At 42.3% G+C, this 26,803-nt stretch overlaps 2 protein-coding genes across 2 annotated transcripts; one reads left to right on the forward strand and one right to left on the reverse strand.

The window, feature by feature from the left end:
• The first annotated feature begins 8,539 nt into the window (after nt 1-8,539).
• Nucleotides 8,540-11,096, forward strand: tbxta (T-box transcription factor Ta). Its single transcript, XM_041955755.1, has 8 exons — nt 8,540-8,724; nt 9,084-9,348; nt 9,755-9,889; nt 9,984-10,045; nt 10,131-10,192; nt 10,307-10,480; nt 10,583-10,706; nt 10,838-11,096. The coding sequence occupies exons 1-8, from the start codon at nt 8,540-8,542 to the stop codon at nt 11,094-11,096; spliced, it is 1,266 nt and encodes a 421-aa protein (XP_041811689.1).
• Nucleotides 11,097-18,213: 7,117 nt separating this feature from the next.
• nudc (nudC nuclear distribution protein) lies at nt 18,214-25,150 on the reverse strand. The gene is made up of 9 exons (XM_041955273.1): nt 24,974-25,150; nt 24,083-24,160; nt 23,776-23,985; nt 23,606-23,686; nt 23,389-23,502; nt 21,677-21,871; nt 21,464-21,547; nt 21,240-21,358; nt 18,214-18,524 (listed from the first exon to the last, which is right to left on the reverse strand). The coding sequence occupies exons 1-9, from the start codon at nt 25,046-25,048 to the stop codon at nt 18,473-18,475; spliced, it is 1,008 nt and encodes a 335-aa protein (XP_041811207.1). The 5' UTR covers nt 25,049-25,150; the 3' UTR covers nt 18,214-18,472.
• Between the last annotated feature and the right edge of the window lie 1,653 nt (nt 25,151-26,803).

Here is a 26,803-nt window from a genome sequence, read left to right on the forward strand (position 1 = left end):
TCCTCCTGCCTGTTCTTGCCATGGTGGCACTGGATTTTGGACAGAGCTGCAATGGTCCCCTCTCCCCCCCCCACACTGGACAGAAGGGGGCAGTGTGCTGGTTTCAGGAGGGATGCAGCGTGTGCTGTGCTAAAAGCTCTGGCAGGACTCGGGGGGGAGGCAGGGGAGATGAGGAGGAGGGCCGCATCTATTGTCTTTTAATGAGACCCTTTGATGTGGCCCCACTGTTTGCTGTTTGTACACCTGGGTCACTGCGCCTGCATTCAGATTGGCTGTCTGCTGGTGGAGGGGGCGACTCGGCATATTCCAGGTAACACTTTCCAGTCAGCTGCTGCTGCTGCCTGGCGTGGGAAGGCAGTAAAAGCAGCCCGGCCCCTTTGTTTACCCCCCTCCAGTTTACGGTGCAGCGCCCCCCCCTTTTCCTATAGTCCTGCCTGGCCTCCAGACTCTGCAGGCAGACGCTGGCTGCCTCTCTGGGGCCCCTGGACACCCGGAGGGGTATAGCTGCCTGCCAGGGCTCACAGGCAAGGACTCTTCCTTCCAGTAGAGCAGGAAATGAGTGTTACCTTATAACTGCTATTTATATATATGTATATTTTTCACTCATTTTAGTTCATCAGGTAGTCTCCCTTTGCTCTTTTTGTACATGTATGGAAAAGCACACAGAAATTCACATCAGTCTACACACACAATAGACAACAGTTCTGTATTAAAGGGCTCATTGTTGCTTGGCTTGGACGGTCGATCACCGTGCAGCATGATGTCTGTGTCGAGGTAGATTTCACATTCAGCTGCTGAACGTTTCTCTGCGCCCACCTTAAATCTCAGTGCAACAGGTGGGTGCACCAGCAGGTTCTAGTCACACCACAATTAGTGAGTGGAAACCTGAAACCTCGAGTGCACGTTCACTGAGAATGGACTTTTATGTTCAACTCAAATATAGCAAAACATCCAGCAGTGCATGTGTCAGCCAGCGTGTCTGATCCTACTGACATCAAGCTCTTGTCTTTGCTGTTACTTAATTTCACGTTTCTGTCTTTATTTCATTCTGGCTCTGTGGCGACTATAAGCTCAACACGTATCTCTTTACGTACTATGATTATTTTTGGTTGCTCGTACTTTATTTATTTACGTCATTCGTTTTTTAATGGTCACAATTCTTTGTGCAGACGCTCAAGGTTGAAGGTAGACATCAATGTACGATGGATTATTGAAGGAGATCTGAAAACGCTCGAGTATAATGTTTTCATATCTTCAATAAATTCCATTTGACATTATTTAGAAAGTTTCTAACTGGCATGGTGGTTAAAAACAGTTTGTTCAAGCTCAGTTTGAGCATGCAGTGAAGTTCAGGTTACAGTGTCTGTTACCTTTACCTTGTTTCATTTCATTAAAAAAAAAATTAAGACCTTAAGATTTTTTTAAGGCAGTAATTCACCAGAAAAAGCTAAATTAGAGGATAATCTGAAAAAAGAAAAGCAAATTAAAAGAACACATGATTTTGTGGATAAAACTGAGCGAAGGTTTCTTTTCCTTTCCTACCCTGATCATCCTGTGGTGACTCGAGATAGAAACTCTGTGGATTGTGGCTGCAATGACAACATCTCACACCTGTAGAAAATATCACACACTTCTGGTTCATAACTGTTTTTTACCACTTTATTCCTTCATCACTGACATTTCCAGTTTGCCCTCACACTGTATATAAGATGCCATGATCAACATCCATATTATTGTGTCATTATTGTTATATTATGTGAGAAGCATGTTAGGTGCTGATAGCTCATTGGTTATGCATCGGAAGGTGACGGCCTGTTGTGTGAACATCTCATTTTAATTGTGCATTTATAGAGAGAGGAAGTGCCGCCAGAGGAAGAGGGTGATGAGCTCTGAAGTCACACGTCCTCTGACTCTGGGTAAATAATGTTGCTGGCTGCACCTATCATTGATCCTCTGTCTTTAACACTTACTGTTTGTCAGTGGAAACTGGCCTCGCTCCTTTTGATCTCCCCCCTGCCCATTCAAGCCTCCCACTAAAAAAAAACTCACCCACCCAGGCCACAGCAGAGAGAGAGCGTCCTGCGGCAGAGGCTGAGGTGGTTATTAAAAGCCTTCCCGGGCAGACAGCGGGGCCCGGTTGTGATGATCCACCCCAAAGTCATGATGAATATCTGCTAATATTTGCTAATGTCTTTCACAGCTTCCCAGCGCAGCCCGAGTCGATCCCTCTTCACGTCAGATGGAGATGGGCTGAAGTGTGATCTCACTCCGCAGGGTGTGTGTGTGGGTGCATGTGCACACAGCTGGGGGCTGCTGCAGGGAGATTTAACTGTGTTTTCTCACACACTGGTGTCTGCTGACCTCAGCTGCTCATATTTACATCAGGCGACACCGATCACAGTGGAGAAAAACTGGAAACAGGCAAAAACAAGCCTGCAAGGAAGGAAATATGTGCGAAGTACACCTTCACCGCCTACAGCGGTGGAAACCATAAATTAATGAGAACTTTCCCTGTGTTTCTAGGTCTGTGTATAGTACAGTATTGATTTTGATCTATATAAATAAGCATTTATAAGCAATCAAATACTGGCACTGTCTGTCAACCTGGTATTGTAGTGCTGAAGGAGATTTATTCCCTGATAATATAAATCAGCAAAAAACAACAACCAAAAAACGAAAAAACAAGCATCAAGACAATGATTATTTGTAGGTTTCACTACAAAATTAAACATATAAGAAGGATGAAACATTACACTGGAGAGTTTACACCTGTTGTGTCTTATTAGAGCAGAATATGCTCTTAATCTTGGTATATTCCTTTCTTCTCATTGAATTTTCGTCATAATATCCACAAAACACACCCAACACACACACTACACAAAACTAAAAGCACAGATTAGTAACAAGCAACAATCAGAGCTTTAATACAGCATGAGGGAGGGAGATATACTGTACATGCAGCTGGAATACATGCACACTGACCCGCCTCTGCACATACAGTGACTCATTATCCATGCAGTATTTATTGAGGCATTCTTTACACTCTGTGTACTAGGAGTCTGTACACTGAAAAGATCTCACCTGTATACACACAGTTTGTTGTGTGATGCATGATGCATTCCTTCCTGTAAAAAATGTCCATCTTATTGCATCGTTTTAGTCTATAATTCTAATTCTAACCACCTGTTTTTTTAAAAAAGTGAAAAAAACCTTTCAATGCAAAACAAACTTGCTTCAAGCATATTCTGACGTCAATTTATCACCATTCTGTTGCAGCAACCTGCCTTATGCCTTCTTTTTCAAGATTATTAAAAAAAAGACCATTTCTGTTCCTTCACAGAGGAGCAGTGAACGTTTCATCTAATCTGAGCAAATGTAACTTCACCCAAGATAAATCAAACCAGTGTTTTGTTTACTTGCAAGAAGGAATAAAGAGGTTTTACACTCACACTGTGGTTGTACTAAACAGTATGACATGTCTGACCTGAGGACAGCGGTCTGCATGTGCAAGTCTGGCTGTTTCTAAATATTATAAGGCCAATAAAAAGCGTTTTGATGAGGATTCTCTCGTTTATCGTCATTTACTGAATGTTTTAAAGTTGGTTCTACAGTCAGCTTTTATTCATTCCTCTCAGCAATGCCTTGCTTCAGACCTACAGTCAAACAGTCTCCCGTACAGAAGCTTATGTTGATGCCGACCAGGCGGACTGTCCTCCCCGTGGTCTCCTCAGCAGCTCTCCTTCCCCACAAGTGGCTGGGTCAGACCCCGTAGTGTCAAAGCTGAGTCTCCTTTCATTAGCATGCCAAAGGTCCCGAGGTCTACTGTGGGGCACCTAGATGAGGGCCGGCGGGGGTCGGGGGGGGGGCAATTACTGTCCCCACTAATTCTTTTTATCCCTTTCAAAGGGACGGGTGATTAGAAGAGGAAAGTTTAGATTTCCTGAACTTGAAGTGGAAACGCAAAAGTGACAGACGAAGCTCATGGCTCAATCCACATCAGAGAGGGCTGGGGCTGTGTGTGTGTGTGTGTGTGTGTGTGTGTGTGTGTGTGTGTGTGTTGGGGACTTCTCAGTCTTTACTGGTGGGCTCTCTATGCGATGTGTGGAGGTGGTAGCTGCTGGTTGTTCATCTTGCTGTTCTTTCTGCACTTGTACTTCGCTTGCATATTTGCAGTTTATTCTACTTTATACTTCCAAATTTGTCTGGCTGCCACAGAACTCTACAGATTTAGAAATACATAATTAAGTAGATAATGATGCATTGTTATAAATTAAACTGGCCAAGAACATAAGCTCCACTAGCAACAACATTAAATGCCTCTAACACCTTTATGCATCAGTGACAACAATCCAATAGTATAATATTATATTTAACAACATTATATTTGACTTTATTTTGAATTATTATGTACCTAAATAAGATTTTTAAATGGAGGACTTCACTTGTAATGATGTGCTTTCACACTGTGGCTTTGCTAAAGCAACATTGTGACTTTTAAAAGAAACAATAACACAATGTTCCTCTTCCAAATGAACATCTTAATTCATGCAAATAAACCCCCCCCCCTTACTCCACTCACCTCACCGAGGAGCTCTGCTGCTACAGCCTAACTTGGTCTGGTATGAACAGTGGCTTATTGTGGCTAACATTGACTGGCTTAAGCTATTACAGATATTGTTGTGGACTTTTGCTACTGTTACACAACATTTTAGCTCAGTCTGGTCGTCTATGGCGTCTGTAAAGCAGCTGAATCTTAAATGCTGAGAGTTACTGTGGAAGGTGCTGTCCTTCTGTTGTCTCCTCATGTGGTCACACTGGTCGCTGTTCAGAAAAAGTTATGTGCTCTCACCTAATCTGAGGACTTCTTCCACAACTTTCTATGATCTAAGTATGATCACATAGGGCTTGAAACTGGGTAAATAATAGCTGAGGAGAGAGAAAAGGATTCACTTCACAGGCTAACAGGAACAGGGTTGGGGAAGAGGTTATTTTTTTTGACACTCACATAATCTTTTTTTTTAGTATGATCCTTTATTCATTGTTTAACTTTCATTTTAGCAGGAAAGCCTCTGCGAAATAAAAAATCTCTTTTTCAAGAGGGTTCTGGCCAAGATGGATAAAGAATTTAATATTTCTCCACCAGACTTTAAATAACAAGATTACAGAAAATGTACATAATTGAGTGTAAAAAGAATAAAAACTTTAAGAAGTGCCCTTTTTGATGCATGGCCCTATTTGTCTGAGGGGTGTAAATGGTGACCCTGGCCCTGGTGAGTTACAGACTAATAAACACATAACATACAATATGCCAACCATATAAGAGTCTTTCACATACATCACATTTTGTATATCTGATCCATCACAGAGCTGTGTGATCTTTAATATCAGACTCATGGTGATGAGCAGCATATCCACTTATTTTTACTGCTTATCAGTAAAGTTGGAGCTTGAGTCACTGTTTTGTTTTGTGCAGTAACGAACTTATGTCATAATTCATGAAAAACCGACTTTGTGTGTGTGTGTGCGTGTGTGTGTGTGTGTGTGTGTGCGTGTGTGTGTGTTTTCTTCCCAGGACTGACTCATCCGCCTCCCTTGTGTTTACTCATTTAGGCCAGCGAAGTCCTCTGGAAAATATGCATCGTTATAACTGTCCCTTTGTGAAGCACCAGACCTCTGCAATATTTCTCACCTAGGTGAGTGTGTGCCGATGCCAGAGCGGGGCCTGCCTCGGTTAACCCTCAGCTCGCCGGGCGGCAGCGGTGTGTGTGTGTCTGAGGAGAGAGGCTGCGTGGGAAACCTTTTCAAGTAAACTTCATATTACAGAGCAGACGTTCGCTCACCGTGTGGGATTGAGATGCTCCTCCTTTACCTCAGTTTGGACCCGGCCTGTCAGTCAAACTGTGAGGATGTTTTTGGGCTTTAATGATTCTGACAACCCCAACGCACAGCTGAAGTGCAGCTAACAGATTGTTTTGTTGCTGTGGCTACAAACGACTCATCCCTGACTGATCGGACAGGCACGACTCCTGATGTAAACCTCAGTTTGGAGTTATGAGGCAGCTTCCTGCGAGTGTCGGGGGTTAGCAAAGCCCACAGGCACGGTATGTGGGGGTTAGGTCCTGTATGCAGCCACTTTTTAACACTCTCTGCCTCTTTCTCTCAGCCTCCAAAATTAAAAAAAACACACACACACACACACACACACACAGACACACTGGGGGAAAAGGAAGAAGCCACTGAATGATACGGGATGGAAAGGTGTGAGAGAACCCCTTTACATTTATGGCCTCTGTAGAACTGGAGGAAGTGGTGTAGTAAAGTGGAGTCGCGCTCCACAGCCCTCACTCAATTCCAAGTACATCACAGACGGTGGAGTCAGAGGCGACGGGAAAACAACAAGGAGGCTCACATGTGAAACATAGAAACCTTTCTCAGGATCAGAGGGGACAATGTCAGCATTGTCATGAATAGTGCCTGGAGCCCAGTATTAATACACAGTGGAGGCAGACGTATGCTGTCCTTCAACAAAAGCAACACCATGTAAAAATACTGCAACATAAAACACATCGTCCCTGTGCAGTGAACACCGTGTATCTCCAAGTTTGAGTGTGTCAGATCAAATGAAGGACTGAGGGTTTAATTCTGGGTTGAGAAAATGATCTGTATGTTCAAAAAGACGTTTTTCACAGGACAAAGAAAATTGATGAAGTATAAGACATGTTACAGCCACACAGTCACTCTATGATATTACTATATATTGACATTATTTTATTGGATTTGAGTTATAAATGCATTAATATGTAAGATGCACTTTAATGTTGCAGCAGATGGAGGTGGAGCTAATGTAACTACTCTATATACTTTATAAAATCATCACTGGCTTTGTTTAGAATAAAACTATTCTCATAAGAAATACTAATATGTAGAGGATGTGACAGCAGAAGAATGGAAACACTGAGGCAAAGTGACTCAAACTCAGACCGAAGAGCAGAAAGAAAATGTGATTGGCAGTGGCGGAAGAAGAGTTCAGACCTTCAAACAGCATCACTGTGTAAAAATGCTAAAATGTTCCGTATCAAGAGCGACAAGATGCAGCAAACATATCAGGAAGAAAAAAATACTCATCAAATGCCCCGTTCTAGTGTTTTATGACTGAGTATATTACACTTTAGATTATTATTACTGACTGCATTAATGTGTAAGCAGCATTCTGATGCAGGTGGAGCTATTTTGAACTACTTCATACACTCACTTGTTTCTGCTCCTAAATGATGTATCTGTCTCTCTGTGTGGATGCTTTTGTGAAGCACATTGAGTCAGAACTTTTTCTATATAAATGAAATGTCATCACGATTATTTAGAACTGTCGAATGAATGCAGTTATTTTTAGCATTTTCATGTATTCATCCATATGTTCACTCAAAATGAAAAAAGAAAGAATAGCCAGTGTAGGAGTAGGATGTAAACTGTTCATCTGTCAGCTCTGTTAATATTTGTGGTGGAGTAGAAGCATAAGGCAGAATAAGAAGTAAAGAAGTAACTGAAAATAGGACAGTACTTGAGTAAAGGTACTTAGTTTCCATGACTGTATGCAAAGACAAAGCAAAAGAGGGAAGGAATCTATTAACAGAAGTCACATTCAGCTCAGCGGTTGGTACAAACAGTCCCTCTAGACTGATTAAGCTCAGAGAGCAGAGAGATTTTGCTGGTAAACAACGTGAGACAGTGAGACAATTCCTAAATTTTTGGTTTAGTAATTTAATGTTTCTATTCAAATAAGGATAAACACCTACTGTCGAACTCTCACCCTCCAACTGGCTGAAATATTTAATATCAGAGTCTCAGAGGGAGTCCTGCAGGCCCATTATGCAAATCCGGGCATCACTTGTGGGCCGTCCACACTTTGGCACAACAGGAACACAGAGTCTGCCCTAATGGCCCATACTCAGTAAACACAGGCCCTCTCCCATGTGGATTTGAGACAACAAAAGATTAGCACTATTTGCAAATATACAACTGAGTTCAAAGGCACAGCTCTCCCCTCGCTTCCCTTCTTTTGTTTGAACGCACAGCTTTGAATATGTAGGACATCAACTGCAATAGATTAAACAGATTTTTAGGCATCAAACTGTAAATCCTAAACTCCTCCTGAGCAGCATTTTCGACAGCAAACTCGTTCTTTTAACGTCTCTCAAAGCTGGAAAAATATAGATTTTTTTGAATAGAGTTTGGTTGAGGAAAACAAAATTTTACTTTAAAGGTAGAAGTTGATTTGATAAAAAGTACCAATCTGTTAGATTGTAGGGAGAGGTTCAGCCTGGTGTGGGGGCGGCGTTTGGAGACGATGAACGTCTGAGACGCGAGATGTAAGCGCATAAACCACGCCCCACAACCCCATGAGGTCTCGGGGAGCCCTTAAATGATGAGGCCTTAGGCTGCAGGGACCAGAATCACTCGGGCCCTCTCTCTCTATCACAGAGTCACCGAGCCCCAGCACTAAAACGTCTTGGATTTAGGTCTGTCTACGCTGCCTGGAAATATGACTTCTTCCAACCCTGACCAGCGCCTGGAGCATCTCCTCAGCGCCGTGGAGAGCGAGTTCCAGAAGGGCAGCGAGAAGGGAGACGCGTCCGAGAGGGATATTAAACTGACTCTGGACGATGCAGACTTATGGATCAAGTTTAAAGAGTTGACCAACGAGATGATTGTCACCAAAACTGGAAGGTAGGTCTAACGAACCATCAGCCTGTGGGGAGGCCGCGGTGGTGTCTTTACGCACAGGCCGCGCTGATTTGAGCGGTTTTTACGCACGGGGTTTTCAGTGTGAGGAGTGGAAGTTAGTTTGTAAAAATGTTCTTAATTTTTAGAGGTGAAAAGCAGGTTTTTAATTGAGAACCAGCGGGTTCACACTTTCTGTCAAAAGTGCTGCTCTTAGTCTTAAAGGCCTTGGGAGGTTTTTAAAAACCAGCGAACCTGAATTAAAATAAACGCTAAAATTAAATGATGTGTTTTAAAACAACTTTATCAAAATGCACTCACAAACTAAACAAACTCTTACTAATTCCATCCTTTATGTTTTCCAGGAGGATGTTCCCGGTGCTGAGGGCCAGCGTCAGCGGCCTGGACCCCAACGCCATGTACTCGGTGCTGCTGGATTTCGTGGCCGCGGACAACAACCGCTGGAAGTACGTGAACGGGGAGTGGGTCCCCGGTGGCAAACCGGAGCCCCAGAGCCCCAGCTGCGTCTACATCCACCCAGACTCCCCCAACTTCGGAGCGCACTGGATGAAAGCGCCCGTGTCCTTCAGCAAAGTGAAACTGTCCAACAAGCTGAACGGGGGCGGACAGGTGAGGAGACGGTTCAACACGCACCAAAGAGTGTCATTCATGCTTTTTTGCACTGTTTCAGCTGTGCCACATTAAGTCTACAGGATTTAAAACACAAACTGGAGGATATATTCTTTTAAAAGTGATTTAATCTTTATTTTTTATATTAAATATAATCCTTCAACTGATTTCAGAAACTCAGATCAGATTCAAAGACCCGATATAATGATGTGGATCATTAGAGAAAACCACTTAATTCAAGAAACCAGTGTGATTTTCACATAATACCGCTGGTTTTAACTCACTTCATTGCTTTATCCTCACTTGATCTGGGAGCAATACTAAACTGACAGGGTGAAATAGTAGTCCTGTGGATTGCTATAAAATAAACATTTAGTAACATGAATTGGATGAATTTTCCCCACAGATCATGCTGAACTCTCTGCACAAATACGAGCCGAGGATACACATCGTGAAGGTCGGCGGCATCCAGAAGATGATCAGCAGCCAGTCTTTCCCTGAAACACAGTTCATAGCTGTCACTGCTTACCAGAATGAGGAGGTCAGTTGTGCGTGGAGCACATGTCTTTCCTGAGACTCGATTGACTTGTCTTGAGTGTGGATAGAAATGCTAACAGCTGTCATGTCCTCCACAGATTACTGCTCTGAAGATAAAGCACAACCCCTTTGCCAAAGCCTTCTTGGACGCCAAAGAAAGGTATGGAGTCAAACCTCGCATGTTTCCTCACATGATCAAGTTGGGTTTGTCATTGTATAGCATCTAATATTGTTTTTGATCGCAGGAGCGACCATAAAGACGTCCCAGATCACAGTGCAGACAGCCAACAGTCTGGCTACTCTCAGCGTGAGTTTCATTGATTTCCACATTTCTGAACAAGCAGAATAATGTTCATAAGAAATCTGCAAAGAACTTCTACTAATTTTAATTAATTTTGATTTTCCTTGTGTAATTCCACAGTTGGAGGTTGGTTCCTCCCAGGCCAGAGTCCTATCTGCCCCAGCAGCAGCCCTCCTCAGTTCAGTGGCACGGCAGGCCACGCCTCTGGCTCCTACTGCGAGCGCTACTCCAGCCTGAGGAGCCACAGAGCGGCCCCATATCCCAGCCACTACCCCCACCGCACCTCCAGCACAAGTAAGACCCCTACAGACCTTTTATATATTGTCTATACACATCCCAGGAATCACAATAAATGGGAGGATTGGCATTAAATTGTGATGTGTGCTTCGTTTTCAGACAACTACATGGACAACACTTCAGGGACTCTGCCCGCTCATGACAGCTGGTCTGCTCTTCAGATCCCGAACTCCACGGGCATGGGCACTCTGTCCCACACCACCAACTCCACATCCAATTCCAGGTAAACCTTCGTCACCTTTTATTTTTGTAGTTTTATCTGGGCGCAGTTTGTGAGCAATGGAAACATTACTGGGTGCACTCCAAGTTCCTGTACCACCATAATAATGAGCTTTTTGTCCCTCTCGTTCACAGTCAGTACCCCAGCCTATGGTCAGTAGCCGGCACTACCCTCACCCCTTCAGGCTCGGCCTCAGGCTCCATACCTGGAGGTTTGACCTCCCAGTTCCTGAGGGGCTCCTCCTACACGGGCCTGACCTCCTCGCTGCCCGTCTCCTCGCCCTCCTCCATGTACGACCCAAGCCTGAGCGAGGTCAGTGTCGGGGAGGCCCAGTTCGAGAGCTCCATCGCCAGGCTGACCGCATCCTGGGCGCCTGTGGCTCAGAGCTACTGAGCCGGCAGCTAGAAATTTCAACATCTGAAGGCTGGAGGCTTTAGGAGCAGGACTAAACCCATGAATAAAAGATCCTGGAGGAGACGTCACAAGACCTGCAAGGACCCCTGTGGCTCCTGTTTGTGAAAGATCTTAGATTATTCATTCCAGAGCCTCTGATTTAAAAAAGGTATAAAGTTAGGCTGGAATCATACTGAACAGAGCTGACATGCAAAGACAGAACTTGAAAGACAATCATGTCCTTCCATGCTGGACAGTGTCACACTAGAATATTAAGCCTCAGAACAGCTGCATGGTCGGAACTCCTTCTTTGCTCTTAGTTATTCCCAACATGCTTATTCCACATCCATAACCTGTTTATTCCACCTTTTTATAAAAGCTCTACACGACCAAAACTCAACCGAACAATTCTTGATATTTTAGGTTCTTTTTAAATATATGAGAAGAAAGAAATGGTTCTGCTAACATAAACGTGTATATGTGTGTAAATAGAATAAATTAATGTCCAGTGTTTTCCATATAAATGTGCCTTTTTCTGGTTGCAATAAATCTTCCAAGATCAGATTGGAGACACAAGTGCCTTCTGCATCGTCGCAGGGTTTTGTCAGGTAAAAAGACCCCTCCCCCCTGCACAAACACCTGTACATAAATATGTATTTGTATTTGAACTCATTGTTTTATTTATGTCATTTAATAATAAATTAAAAATGTTTGTTTTCTCAAACACGGGCTTCATTTTGTCTGTTTGGTGCACACTTATTAACTTGTAGAAGGAATGTACTGTACTGTTTCTCAGCTTTGAGCAGTACAATGAGGGTGTGTGTGTGTGTGTGTGTGTGTGTGGTGTGTATGTGTGTGTGAGTGAGTGAGTGAGAGAGATTTTTTGTGATTGTCTTAAAAACACAGAAGAAAAGCAAGACGTTAACAATAAAGCCTTAAGCCTTATTATCTGTAAGGTCAAAGGGCAAACAAAGGTCACTGTGGTTTAATTAATAAGAAAAACATTAGGGGTCATGCTGCAGACGACTTAAAATAACATTTCTCATTTTGACCCCATGGTTTTAGTCTCGAGGTGTAACTCCTTGCCGTGCTGCATCAGACCTCGCTCACCAGACTTTTAGCCCCCTGATATGAGCTTTCTTTAAATAACAGCGTCTGCACAGCGACGCTAAGTGAATGTGGCTTCTCTGACATGCAACCGAAATGAGGAGGTGATGGAGAAGTGTCCAGTTTAAGAAATCAGTCAGGGTGCTTTTCCATCACTGGCACCCTTTTGTTACAATCTGCGTTACGGTGCGACATACGGCGAACACATTCAGATCTGCATGTGAGGACAGTCAAAGGTACTGAATACAGACCCAAAATGCTAACACCTGGGATTGAATATAATAAGCTAAGACATGCCATGCAGCTTTGAATTATGAGCAGGGAACCAAACTCAGCTCAGTCTGTTCACCATTTTATTTGCACAACACAACTTTAAGATAAGATAAGACTTTATTAATTAAATTTGGGTTTCGGGTGCAGCAGGCAATAGTAGTAGGAATAACAACAGGATAAAAAAAATGCAAAATGCAAAATAAAAGTTGACTATATATATATTTATACACACACACACACACGTGTATATATATATATATATATATATATATATATATAAGAATACTGCCACAAAAGAACTATAAACTATTTTGCCATTAAAAATATTATAAGGCCAAAAATTTGAGGAGAACCACCTTGTTATGACATGACAAAAATGATGATGGCACAAATTCATTATATGTACTATTATGATTAGAGCAAAAAATGTGCATAAGTTCGCTGAAGAAGAGATATTTCAAGGAAAAATTCATATACATAAGGTTTTACATATAACACATAGAAAATCAAAGTAATATCCAAAGTGTTTTGGGGCAAATTTTTAACACTGTCACTATTTGTTAATGTATGTGTTAATAAAGAGGAACAGAAGAAAAGAAAATGCACAAACAAAACATAAATGAAAAATGAAAAATAGCATTTGCAGTATCAGCTAAATTGACAAGGGATAAAAACAAAGCTAAAATATACAGTAAAAGTACTTTATGTCTGACTGAGCTCCAGCTCAGACCCGAGGCCAGTGGCTTGGCCGTGCACTCATGATGTCAGTGTTGTGATGTGTGTGTCAGGCCCACAGAAGCTCGGCCCCTGAACGGTGATGGAGCGGTCCTCACCGAGGTGCAAATGAAGGCCGGAGGGTCACGGGGCCACAGGCAAACAGTAATGAAGCAGCAATGTGACCTGCAGCTGGCGGGGCCGATCACGGCGGAGCAAAGGTCCCCCCATGAAACGCTGACATCTCTGAAAACCTTCCCTTTACTGCCTTTCCAAACGGAGGAATTTATCTCCGCTAGCTTCAACAGAATACAGGAGCTGTCTTTGGTTGAACCGTCAAGATGAGACGTGGATTTCTGTGCCACACCACTTTCTCTTCAGATTATGAATATTCATTCAGATGAGAAGAGCATTATGTTTTCTTCATAGAAAAAGATGCATGTGTCACCCCTGTATTAATGAGATATGTTGGGCCATTACGATATACAAGTCCTGTGTAGCAGCGGTATATCAGATCTCTTGTACTGAAGTGAAAGTACATAACATGTAAAAGTACTCACTGAGCCTTATGTTATATTATTAACATTCATTTCTATTATTATTACAGGCAGATTGATGTTTAAGCTGCATTTCAGTGTTGTAGTTGGATGAACTGGAGGTCATTCTATCTATTGACTAGTTTAATATATAAAGCTGTATAATTTTTTATATTCTGATCATATGTTTTGTGTGTAAAATCTTAATTAGCGAAGCATCTTTCCCTCTGCACTGTAGTGAAGCAGCAGTGTAAACTAACATGAAATGAAATACTCACTCATAAAGCAAAGTACAAGACAAAATGTAATTTGGTACAGTGCTTGACTAAATGTACTTCTGTGCTGCTTTTCAGTTGCTAATAAGCAGTGAATTATGATGTTTGATACTGAATTATTCATTTTTTAACCACTTGAGGGCAGCCGGAAAAAAAACAGAAAACAGTTCAGACAAACTATCACCTCATGTTGTGGTGAGCATAACGTTCATGCTATGAACATGCGTGTTTCTGATCACCTGATGAATGTAAATTTTCACTCTTTTAGGCAGGTAGAATACAGTTAAAGCAACTGTTGTGTTGATGGGACTGGAGCCGGGGTCAAAAACCCAAAACGATGCTCTAAAAGAAGCTACAGGGTCTTCTAAATGCTATCACTAGCATGCTAGCATGCACAAGTGACAATGCCAACATGGTGATGTCCATCAGGTGTAATGTTCACCATGTTCACCGTCTAAGTGCAGCGTGTTAGCATGCTAACCTTTGCTGAACACAAAGTACAGCTGAGGCTGGTGGGAAAGTCTTGCATGCATTTGGGCATAAAATCTAAACTTTTGATCTGATTATGGCGTGAGGTTTTAAAGTTCTTACATTTCATCCTGAGGGGAACATAAATGTCTGGACCAAATTTCACTGCAGCCCATCCAATAGTTGTTGAAACATTTTAGTCTGCGCCAAAGTAGTGGACAGACTGACCGACTGACCCCCAGCCTGGCTCAAGGCTACATTAGCTTCTGCTAACAAAACACATCTGAATCTCTGACTGAACTGGCCATGCCTGCGTTGCATTGTGGGTAATGTGGGCAGCTTATGCCAAGGGGAGCAGTGTGTGGAATTGTGGCGATACCTGTGGTTTCGCTGCTTTGATCGACTTTGATGCTTTATTTTAAACTGCCTATCATGCCCAGCTCTTTTGGCATTTTTCTGCAGATGATGCTTTTAATCTGAGCTTCAGCTTTTGGGATCATCAACATCCTGTTGCAGGAAGGTCTGCACAGGCTGCATGTCTGTATTCACCAGTGTTTGTGAATCATATCGGCTCATCACTGCTGTGTAACTGTGCTGTGTCTATATGACGAGGTGAGGCGCCCTGACGTACTTTTCATTATAGCTATTGAACTGGAGTTTGAAGTTGAATGACTTGACTGAGCCCTGTGTGTGTGTGTGTGTGTGTGAGTGTGTGTGTGTGTTTATAAGCAGTTGTCCAGACTTGTTGGAAAGGATGTTTGCTGATGGTCTTTGCTCAGTCTGGAGTGATAAACAGGTCCTGCTGGGCCCAGAGCCATCTCTCCCTCTCTTGTGTGTGTGTGTGTGTGTGTGTGTGTGTGTGTGCTGATTTGAGGACCCTGAGCTGACTGAAGCCTTTGTCCTCCAGGATGGCTGATCTGCTCTGTACACCCCAGCCTGCAGCCTGTGTTGGCCCTCACTAATTGACAATTGGAGTTTGACTTTGCACACTGGCCTCCTCTCCACCCCTGGAAGTGTGTGTTCCAAATACGCTTTACAGAGTGTGCTCAGCACCCAGGTGTGGAGGACGGAGGACTCTAAACAGGCGCAGATGTTGGGTTGGGTCACTCTTGCTTTTATTGTGACCGTAAAACAATTTTCCACCTGTTTTGTGACAAAAATGGAGTTTATTAATTGCATCAACTTCAAAGTATACCAGTGGTTGAAAGAATGCAGATACAGACAGGGACTGAAGTTGTGTTTTCATCCACTGAGGCACAGTGAAACTCTAAATCTGGCAGATGAAGACGATGCCAGCCTCCCGCCCCATCTTTGTCCTGGTGTCCCCTCACGTATCCCTCCTCCACTTCCAGGAATAAGCCACCGAGCAGCCTTATGGAAGAAGGCAGAAGGGCGAAGCGGCCTCCACAAGCACTGCGATTATGATGGTGAGTCACATTGTGCTAGGCCTTGCGGGTGATTTACGAGGGGGCCGCTGCCAAAAAACAAGCTGTCAAGTCTGGAACGGCGAGTCGGGGAGGTGTGTTTGCAGACCGCCCCCTCGTCCGCCCCAAAACCCCAACCCCGTCCCTCTGATGTCTGTGTGTCTTCGTTAATGAAGAAATTCTGGTACCCTGGTGAGACATTGCTCTCAGCTGAGCAGACTCTACCGCCTCCGTGGCCTAACCCCTGCACAGTCATACTGCCGCCCCACCCATCCGCAATCCCATCAGGCCTCTGGCTTCACCTCCCTTGCAGTAAACGGAACTACTGGAAGTTGATCTACTGCAACTACTCCCAGTCTATGGCAGAATCGTTGCATGATTTTTCTACATTTCTGGCAAACTCCAAAGAATTCCACTGTTATAATGTGTGTTTCAAGATCAAATTTGAAGATATTTTCCAACCCAACAAGTACAAGAGTTCTGCAATGGCCTAACCGAGCCCAAGCCTGACTGGATATGACTGGTGCTACTAAATCTAAGACCCAGAACTCACTCAAATCTATACATTTTCATGACTTCATCCATTACTGACTGTTAGCTTGCCAGGCTAATGCGACGCTGTCTCTTTTCCTCTTCCAGCTGAGCGTTGTTAATCTCCTTGATCATAGACACAAACAGTTGCCACGGTCAGAAAGAGGAAGGGATTCATTTACACAAGAAGCTTTACACAAGAAAATGGCCCCAAAGTGATCTTTGTCGGGACCCGGCAGGTTCAGAGGCGGTTCAGATCATAGGGTGGCAGGAGTCTTGCAGATACCACAGTGTATAGGGTTTTTAAATGTAATATACCTCACAGGCCACAAATCAAACACGGTGACCTGCACTCTGTAATCAGCAGGTCGCTCTTTGCAAAAACACCATTGTCCCGATCAAACAGATGTCCGAGGAGCGTTTTTGAACCACACGAGCAATTTCACACATTAGGAGGACTTGCTAGCCAGCATAAGCTAATGTATGTTTCCAGTGGTCGCCACAGTGATGGTGACAGCCTCTCACCATCCTGACAGGCCAGTGCAGTGAGCTGTGGACGGTCACACAAGCAGAAAAGACTTGTAAGCAAACTGGCCTTCAGTGAAGTAGCATTTAGCAGAGGTGCATGATATCCAGTGTGGTCTGAGTGAGAAAGCGTGTCTTTCACTCACTGGTAGCAGCGTGTCGATTATCCTCACGGTTCAGACAAAATCCCAACCACTGCGTTCACACAAGGCAGTGCCATCTGAAAGGAGTAAATGACTGCATATACATATGTCTGAATGATGGTGGACTTCATGTGCTTTCAGTTTAAATAAAGTTAATATTAAGAATCCTTTTATTTCACCTCCACCTACAACCTTAAAGGGAAAATCCACAGATCACACATCAAAGTTGCTTTAAAGGTGGTGGGAGTACAACTGCAGATAGTATGTAAAACCCTTTGCATCTCCTTGGGAAGCTGTGTGAAGTGTGATAAGTTGCCTCAGGTGATGTCACCTGAGTCAGCATTGGTTAAGGCTGAAGACAACCATGATTAATCCTGCCATCTGACTCCTAAATTGACTGTTCGGAGCATTTTCAAGTGTAATTTTAGAAACTGGTTAAATATGAGCCAGAACTCATTTAAAGCTATGATACTCATTTCATTAATTTCTCCATGGTCATCTTCCACAACTTTCCACCACATTTATAGGATTATTCATGTTTGTACTCATTGCAGATAAACTATACAGATTCACACTCAACCTTCTAAAAGCACTGTTCACACTTAAAGGAAAACACTGCCCCCTTGTGGTTCAGAGCTAGAAATCTTTCCAGCCTCTTCATGGTGTGTCAGCATTTCATTGGTACACAATGTAACCTGACTGCAAATATTCTGAAAAATCTGACAATTTTAATAGCTAGTGACATGTTTTACATATAAAGTTAACCACAAAGGTTTATAAATCCTACCATGCCATCCACAGCAGGAGCATTATGTAATCAACCTGCATGAGGACAGCGTCATTTAAACTTGTTCTCAGTGTCAGCCACTAGTGACGGCTGGATTGGATGTGATCCAAACACAATGTATGGCTGAGTTCAGGGACTCTTGGCCTTGGACTTGTCAAGCTTATGAACAAAGCCTAACAGTTTAAATTTGACTGCTTGCATTCATATACCATTTAATTCTGCCTCATTGGGGCACAGACAGTAAACAACCAGGCTGTCCTGAAAGTGCAGTTAAGAAAACAAAAAAACAAACAACCCCCCCCCCCAAAACACTCACACGTCACATCACTTTGATTTTAAATTCATTTATTTAAAAAAAATCCAGACACATCTTTAAATATTGAGACCACATGCAGTGGGAGAATGTGAGCATTACAGTCATCAATCTTGCTATCATGACAAAAAAAAGCAAAGCATGAACTCATGTATTTAAGACACATTAGTCAACAAAACCCATGTCCAGTATGGAGAGAACAGAAGAAGGGGGGGTCTGATGCTGGCTCTGATATGATGGACATGAATCCTAACATGGATTCTACAGGTGAAGCTGAGTCTCAGCTGAATTTGGCTTTAGAGAAATCCATCTCTGGGTGCTGAGCCATGAACCTGCGGAGACAGAACATGTCAGAGTCACACATGAGACAAAATGTCACAAAGGAAGACAAAGGTTTTTATTTGAAATCATACTGCTTTTTAACACAGAATGATTTCATTATTAAAGAAAATCTGACTGTTAAGGGAACAAGCAACACATTAAAATTAGAAAATACACTTTCTAAATGACAGATTGGTTCTGGTGCGTCTCTATTTGTTTATTCACTTTTTACATAATAGCACAGCCAAAACTGCTTTGATCGTTGTCAAACTCCTCACTTGCTGGTACATGTACGGCTTATCATTCCCCTGCTGGGCTCCTTCTGACGAATGAGTAAATCGTTTAAATGCTTCAAACAGGAAAAAAATGCATGAGCCCTACATTTCATTGGACAGACAAAATTTGACCTTTGTGTCAATAAAATAACTCAGAACACCACCACAGTAGTATTGTTTAACTTCTATAAAACTATACAAGACCCTTAGTGGCAGCTTTAACAAGTTTAAAGAGGAAGTGAAGGTCAACAGAACAGCAGACATGTCTCCTCTGGTCTGAAGTGAGAGCAGCGGAGGACGCAGAGGGGTCATTTATGACCAACAGTGATAAGAGAGAAGCCTTCACATCTGTCTCAAAGCTCTGGCGTTAGCCCACATCCAGGTCTTATCTCAGTTAACAACTGCTCTGTTTAATATTTAACACGACACCTCATGGGTGGACCACTAACTCAGTGGAGGCTACTGTTCCTAAAATGACCCAGTAACATCAGGAGTGTCCTGAACAATCACATATGTTCATGAGGTTTATACACCATTTTAACACAACTCTGCGTATCAAGGAGCTGTAGCAGTTCTTTAATATGCAAATTAAAACAGCACACCAGTGGTTTTATGTTTTAGCACATTTACCATCAATGGGATATACTCCACTTTATGGCTGACCATTTTCCTTAAGCAGACCTTTCACTCATGAGACCAGTTTGGTTTCAGTTGATTTTACTGCAAAATCAAAGGCAATCAAATCAAAGTCATCTTGCAGAGACCTGAAACTCGTTTGACCACAGTAACCCATCACAGGGAACAACATGCTGCCTTTGTATTTGTGTTGTTGTACTGTAAAACAGCTAGAAACAACAATTATTTTGATACTCCTCCATTCAGTACTTTTAAAGACATCCTGATGCTCGAGAATTCAGAGTCTCCTGGATCTTTTAAAAGAAAACAACCAAATTCACAATGTTGGCTTCATGGTGTCCTCTCTCTTAAGTATTTGATTTTTCAGCAACTCACCAGAGCAATGTTTATTAATCAGAAAACTGAGCTCTATACAATGGTAAATCCTTAAAACAGAATTCCATTGATTTCACATTGCACTCCTATAACATTGTGGGACCTGTGATGAACAGTTTTAAAATCATTATTTCTTGTTTTTGTTCCACACGTGGTTCTTCACTGTGAAGAATACCCACAATGCTACTTGACCATCTAGTTTAGGCGGAGAGTTGGTGTTGCGTTTGTAAGCGGCCTGAGGAGGGAATCACCTTCACCTGGATGTGTGACGTCACCCCCCGAACGGGGGGGTACCCCGTAGTTAAAGCCCAGCTGTGGATGCGGCCAGCAGCTCCAGGAACCACGAGAATATTTCTTCCCTTCCCCTTTCTTTAAAGTTTTAATCCTTTATAGTAAATAAAGTTAAGTAATTTTGAAACGAACGAACTGTTTGATCCTTTCCCTGCACCTCACAACAGTTGGACATGTTATGCTAGCAGTGGCTAACATAGCCTGGAGTCTCCAGCCTGCAACAGAAGTCTGGAAGGTCACTTCTCTCTAACTCTGAACCCCCCAGTTTTGTTTTCATTTTCAAACAGGCTGTCTTCAGACCCAACTGATGCTGACCCAGGTGAGATCACTGGAGGACATTTATCAGATTTCACAGAGCTCCCTCTGGAGTCACAGACAGCTTTAAACAACTTTTCCACATATGAAGCAGTCCTCCTCAACACCTCCCCTTTAAATGCACCACCAGATCAGGCAACTCGTCGTCTTCTGTGATGGATTACATATCTCCGCGTTAACACTGTGAAAACCACAGAGAAACTAACCGAAAACAACAGCTGTGTGGAAGGAAGCAAATCAATCTACAAATTGTAGGCATGGCATGAAGAACAGTTGAGTAATATAACCACAATTTGTAGTTCATGGGCTAAACATGCAAAACCACAGTCACAGCTAAAAGAGCACCAAAACCCACACAAATAATGTGGAGGGAAATTAAAATAAACAATTAAAAAGATAACATGTCAGTTCAACTGGTGCTGTGAGATGCTAACACAAATGTAGAATTGAAGAATCCAACTGGTTTCAGGTCAGATGTGTCTTCTTGAACTGGCTCAAGTCTGTGCACGACACTGGAGCTGGTACAAACACCTCAGTATCTTTTATTGCCTGCACTTATAGCAGGTGAGCCTGGCCTTGAGCAGAAATATGTAACACTGAAGAACAAACCAAAGAGGCTTTCAAATTCACCCTTCTAATAAAATCTTTATACACCATAAAGATTCTATTAAACTGACTAAAGATACAGAGTCTACTTTGGAGACTTAGCCAATAAAGCACCGTAGTTGTCAGCTGACAGAGAATAAAAGATCTTTGAAGTTCCATGATAAAAAAAAAAAGAGCTAAACTGAGTAGAAGCATTTTTTGGCAGTGATGTGAATAATGGAAACTTACTTTTTAAGAATTTCTTGTTTCTTCTGCTCTTCAGATGTAGGCAGGCCCATTGACTTCTGCCTTTGGTCATACATCATCTTCTCCACCATGCCACGCGTCTCTCCGTCCAGGTCTGACAGCTGCTCAGTGGGAAAAACACACAGTTAGGATGGGGCAGGAAGCCGTTACTGCAGACGTACAGGGGGGCAGAACACACCTCAAGGCTGAAACGTAAAATCTTTTACCTTTGAGTTCTCTGGACAGACTTTCTTGGTGTTAATTTCTGGATCTGTGGTAACAATCTTGCTCCACCACTCCATTTTATTAATCTGAAATTAAAGAGTCTGATTAGGCTCAACAACTCAGCAGTTCTTTCACTCTCTTTGTTTTGTTGCTGAAGAGACACAGACCAAAAGCTATAATCTGTCTGTGGTGACCCACACACACTCTGTTCTTACCTTTTCTAAGTGGACTGTAACCACCTTGCCATCGTCGATGAGCCAGGAGCTTTCCTCTACCTTCACCTCGTTGTAAAGCTGCCCCTCAATAACAGGAGGGTGTCCCTTCAGGCCGACTTTGATGGAGCGTCGCTGGATGTCCACCACTACATCTCTCCCCTTAATGCGGAACTGGACATCAAAAGGCACTGACAGCTGCAGGAGGATGTTAAAATTGATACTGCACATTAAATTCTGTTTTATCGACGAATATGAAAATTACAATAGCCAGCAGAGGAGGACACTGAGGGTGGAAGCTGACAGAGGATGCAGTCATACCTACAATTCTTCTTCTGGGTCTGAGCCACGAAAGAGTTAAGGATGAATGATTTGATCCATTTGTGTACAAACATGCTCAGTGACAAGATGCCCATGTGATGGAAGGCGACAGCTATGTTTACTAAACGAAGCTTTTAACATATTAAATAAGTTAATGATTCATAAAATGTTATTATGTGTAATTATGTAATGGCAAAGCAGTGTTTTTTGTAAAACCATGCGTAGTATATACTGTGGGAGGAATGCAAAAGTGTTGGTAATAGATGCTTTAGATGCTTGATACTTGCAAATGTAAAGGAGTACAACTTTTTACACAGACTGATTGAACTGAATTTGGCAAGCTGCTCTTCTCCCGGGAAGATGCATGTCAGCACTACCCAAATGAGATGACATGCGTCAGCCAGCAATGGTGTTGTGTCGAGACATCAACAAAGCATACGCTTACATAGAAAACACTGGGTAATGGTGGGCTGACGGCACTGCTGGTGTCAATGCCCTTAAAGTGGCTACAATCAATATTTTTACAATAACAGTGCACCACTTCACAGAAATTTTGCAGACTTGTTAATAAGGTCAGCTCTGTCCTGGGATGCTCCCTCAACCCAGTGGAGGTGGTGAGGATAGGATGATGATGGCTAAGCTATCATCCCTGATGGAGAACATGTCCCACCTCCTGCTGGACACTCTGACACCTGCAGTGTGTGAAGGGGAGATACTACAGGTCCTTCCTACTGCTTTACTTTACTATCAGCTCTGCTCCCAACAGACCAAACACACCGAAACTGCTTTACAGTGAGTTTCAGTTCATTGTGTAGCTGTCTGACTTCAATATTACTGTTTTGGTTCACTCTCACTGCTCTCATTGTGTCATTCACAGCCATTTTACTCTGTGCATGTGATACATGTGCTCCAAACTTTGCCACCTTTGAATACAGAATTTGAATTCCACATATCTCATATCTTGTTATTTGGTATAACAAGGCCTTTTCTACCCAGTAAACAGTGTAAGCATACAATATTAACAACATCAAGCGAACACTGCAATAACTCTCCAACATTTTTGACAAATTCAGGCCTCAGCCTGACCATTATAATGAAATCAAAGAGGTGTAATGTTAAAAATGAGGGGAGGCAAGTGGCACAGGGTAAGCATGCGCTCATCACAACAGGCCAGTACAACTGTGCCTGTTATTTCAGAACAGTTAGGAATAGAGGTGAGGATCTGTATCGTGAGGTCACTGTCAACAGTTTTTGGCAAAAATCTGGCTGTCTGAGCAGCAAGAAGATCAAAAAACACCTACTCTGAGAGGCTTAGTGACCACAAGTTAGTGATGCAGAAGCATTCCACAGAAATGAAGAGTAAAAGCATTATCCTGAAGTCAAAAGGCACTCACATCAACTTCAGACAGGGTCTGTGTCCACCTGTAGTTTGGCAGGTCAGCTCCGTTTTCTGAATTAGGCTTCAGTTTATCCTTGTCCTTCTCATCCTCCTCCCCTTCTGAGTCAGACTGGGGAAATGGAAATTAAGATGAGTACGTCAGCATAACCAGATTTTGTTGCTCATCAACACCAAACTCGCTCGCCAACATTTCACTCAAACTGTTCACTCACCCCCTTCTCCTTTTCTGCTTTGTCAGATGACTGTTCTGAATTTGTTGTTGCATTCATCTTTTCCTCCTCTTCATTTTTTTTCTAAAATAAAAAATAAATTAAGTAATACTAAGAACAAAACAAAGGCAGTGGTTCTCATTTGGCGGAGCGTCACTGTTCACAGATTTCACCTTGTCAAGTTCAGACTGAAGTTTCTCTGCTTCTTCATCGGTCAGTTCCTGAATTCTGGGACCGTCTTCATTTTTCTTTTTCCTCTCTTCCTCTGCTAGCTTGGCCGCTCTTTCAGCTTTCTCTTTCTTTTCCTTCTCCTGTTTCATCAGCTTGTCTTTGTGGGCCTTCAGCGCGAGCTGGCTGTGGTGGGCAAAAGCATCTTTGACAAGCTGAAACAAAGAGACGGCAAGAAATGACAGATAAGTGGCAGTGTGTCTCTGTGACTGCATAGTACAGTATGAGTCTGACATAGCAGACAGCACTCACCTTCTCCGGGGCCCCTGAGTCACCACCAGTGAAGAAATCAGTTTTGCGGCGCAGGAAACTGAAAAATGTGTTTACCAACTATACAGAGAGGAATAGGCAGTCACAAATTCCATCCAAAAGATCACAACTTTAATTTGCACATGAGAATTGCTGGCATGATTTGACATCAGTAAATATGTTTCATGCTTGCACTTCTTAAACTGTGTAACTGTACCTATACATTTATCAGCTTCATGGTTAGTTTGCATACCATCAACATTGAGCATCACAATTTTTCTTCCAATCCTCCAAGACATTTTGTTATTTTTCTTTAATCTACCCGCAAATCGTTGCATTCAATGTGGTTAAACAACTGAACAAGAGCATTTTCATCCTTCCACTGACTCTCAGCCTTCCGTGCATTCAAATGTCCCTTTAATATCAGCTACGAAATGGGCGGAAGGACAATTCAGACTCTTCTAGAAATTTCAGCCACTTGACACCACCCAGCAAGGGAGCCAGCATCTCAGTGCTGAATAAATGTTTACTTGTATAACGAATATTCACAAACTCTTATTCCAGAATACAGACCAATCGCTCGAAAATGACCTAACTAAATAACTAACAAGTAAAATGAGATTTTCTTAACATTTCTTGCTACTCTGCAAGTCACGTTAGCCGAATTCAACAAAACACCCCACTTATTAAACACGTAAGGATGTGGTCTGTCCCACAAGAAAGCCTATTGATAATGATAACATTAGCCACAACCTGTTTAACAGTTGACGTTTCCTTTTTCTGTATGTGAATGCTTAACGTTGCAGGCGAGGTGCGCCTGTTAGCTTACAGGCTAACCACATTACACTCAGCATTAGCACGGTAGCTCTAGCATGTCACCACACACTGACTTACCTCTTGTACCCCACCTTCGTGTTGTTGCGCCATAACAAGCAACATGCCGTCATACTTTTCTTCATCATCACCCATACTGCTTTATTACGAAAAAGCTGAATAGAATGTTAGCTGTGAGATGACAAGCTAAAAAGTGCGTTAGCGACAATGCGAGGCCCGTAGAGTCACGCCACTCATTTCCTGGCAACAAACCCCGCCCCCATTTGCTTTGACCAATTGGAAGGCTAGATTTTAAATGACAGCCGAAATATCCAATAAAGTGAGAGAATTGGTTCACGGATGGACTGCGGCGTCCAGGAAGAAGTAGAATTTTCTGGAGAAGTGACCCAAACAATATGATTTTATTGTGAATATAATTTTAAAGCACGTGTAATTGCTTAAATAATTCACAGCTGCCCTCGTGAGTTCACAGACACATTGTAGTGGACATTCATAATTTTACATTAGCAAAAAACAGGCAACAGAATAACAGCTTAAAATGAACAAAAAACATCCCTTGTGTCTGATATTTTTCTATTTGTACGTTTCTTGTGTTTCTTATGTTGTATGTTATGGCAGGAAGTAGGTGATTAATTTTCCATCAGTCAGCTAATTCATTAATTGACTGATCAGGTGAACAGGTGAATGCAGTTTTCTCTGTCTATCAAACCTCTCATTTTCAAACTGTTGTACTTGTGGCCACACCAGTCTGTGATTTCACAGCAGGTGTTTTCCATCTGTTCCATGCAAAGCACCTGCAGCTCTGCTATGTATTAGTTTACACTGTTTAAGAAAGATTGAGCATCCAACACTTTTAGATTTTGACATTTCAGACAGAAAGAGTGAGATAATTTTGAAGTGGTTGAATCAAGCAAGAAAAAGTTAAATATTTGTAAGGATTTTCTGCTTCTCCCTGGATTAGACCATTTTAAATGTTATCTCTGACTTTTGGACCGTTGATCAGATAAAACGAGTATGGGCATCAAGCATCCAGCATCAAAGTGGAGCGTTAACTAGCATTTGTTGGTTTTATTAGCATCCACATAGAAAAGAAAGAAGCTAAACGCAGCCAAAGTAACTCTGAATAAACAACAGCACATGCTAGCTGCTGCCGTTAAAACAGGTTTGTCACTTTGATGCAGAGCAATGAAGCAAAGCCAGCTTGCTTCGTTAGCCAGCTCAGCTAGGTGGGTAGCATGTGCAGCCTCGTTAAGCTAAATAAATATAAGATGTTAGTTTCTGTCTGTCTTTGCAAGACGGTTGCTTAAGATGAATTATGATGGAATAAAAACTGGTTTAATTGATACATATATTTTATATAATTTATGTATAGGAATATTTTGTATATTATTTATTTCACATTTAACTCATTGGCACTCCATAGCTGTGGGTCTCAAGGGGTGGAAAAACATTAAGCTTGTACCAGGTGAATTTTAATAATGTGTTTTTTGCAATTTCATATTAAAGTTGTGGATTGACTTAATCCTAAGTTTTACCTTTCATTTCTCAAAATTTTCAAAACAATTCATAAGTCTGTCTGCGGCCCAGATCACATGTCTGTGAACTGAAACATGTACGTATGAACTGATTCTGCTTTAATTCAGCTGCTAATTTCTTTTTTTTTTTTAGGATTTCCAAAACAGTTTGGTGTCTTTATTTTGATATGTACAAGATGCTTTGAACAGAAAATCTTTAATTATTACAGTCAAGTAACCTTGATGAGGCCAGAATTTGTACCTGGGAATAAATTGACCTAGAAATGTAAATAATTTCTGAAACCAGTGGTACAGTTGTACTCCTCAAAACGTATATATAAAAAAAGTCATTGTGTCCTTTCATGCAGGTCCAAGG

This window comes from Chelmon rostratus, chromosome 16, assembly GCF_017976325.1.
Source record: "Chelmon rostratus isolate fCheRos1 chromosome 16, fCheRos1.pri, whole genome shotgun sequence".
In the NCBI taxonomy this organism is placed as follows: domain Eukaryota; kingdom Metazoa; phylum Chordata; class Actinopteri; order Chaetodontiformes; family Chaetodontidae; genus Chelmon; species Chelmon rostratus.

Bases quoted from the DNA above. Each gene is read 5' to 3' on its own strand.
- tbxta (XM_041955755.1), top strand. From the start codon at position 8,540: ATGACTTCTTCCAACCCTGACCAGCGCCTGGAGCATCTCCTCAGCGCC. The intron at 8,725-9,083 runs GTAGGTCTAACG...TATGTTTTCCAG, and splicing joins ATTGTCACCAAAACTGGAAG to GAGGATGTTCCCGGTGCTGA. The intron at 10,481-10,582 runs GTAAGACCCCTA...CTTCGTTTTCAG, and splicing joins CCACCGCACCTCCAGCACAA to ACAACTACATGGACAACACT.
- nudc (XM_041955273.1), bottom strand. From the start codon at position 25,048: ATGGGTGATGATGAAGAAAAGTATGACGGCATGTTGCTTGTTATGGCG. The intron at 21,359-21,463 runs GTAAAAGATTTT...CCCACTGAGCAG, and splicing joins TCTGTCCAGAGAACTCAAAG to CTGTCAGACCTGGACGGAGA. The intron at 18,525-21,239 runs GTAAGTTTCCAT...CTGTCTCCGCAG, and splicing joins AAACAAGAAATTCTTAAAAA to GTTCATGGCTCAGCACCCAG.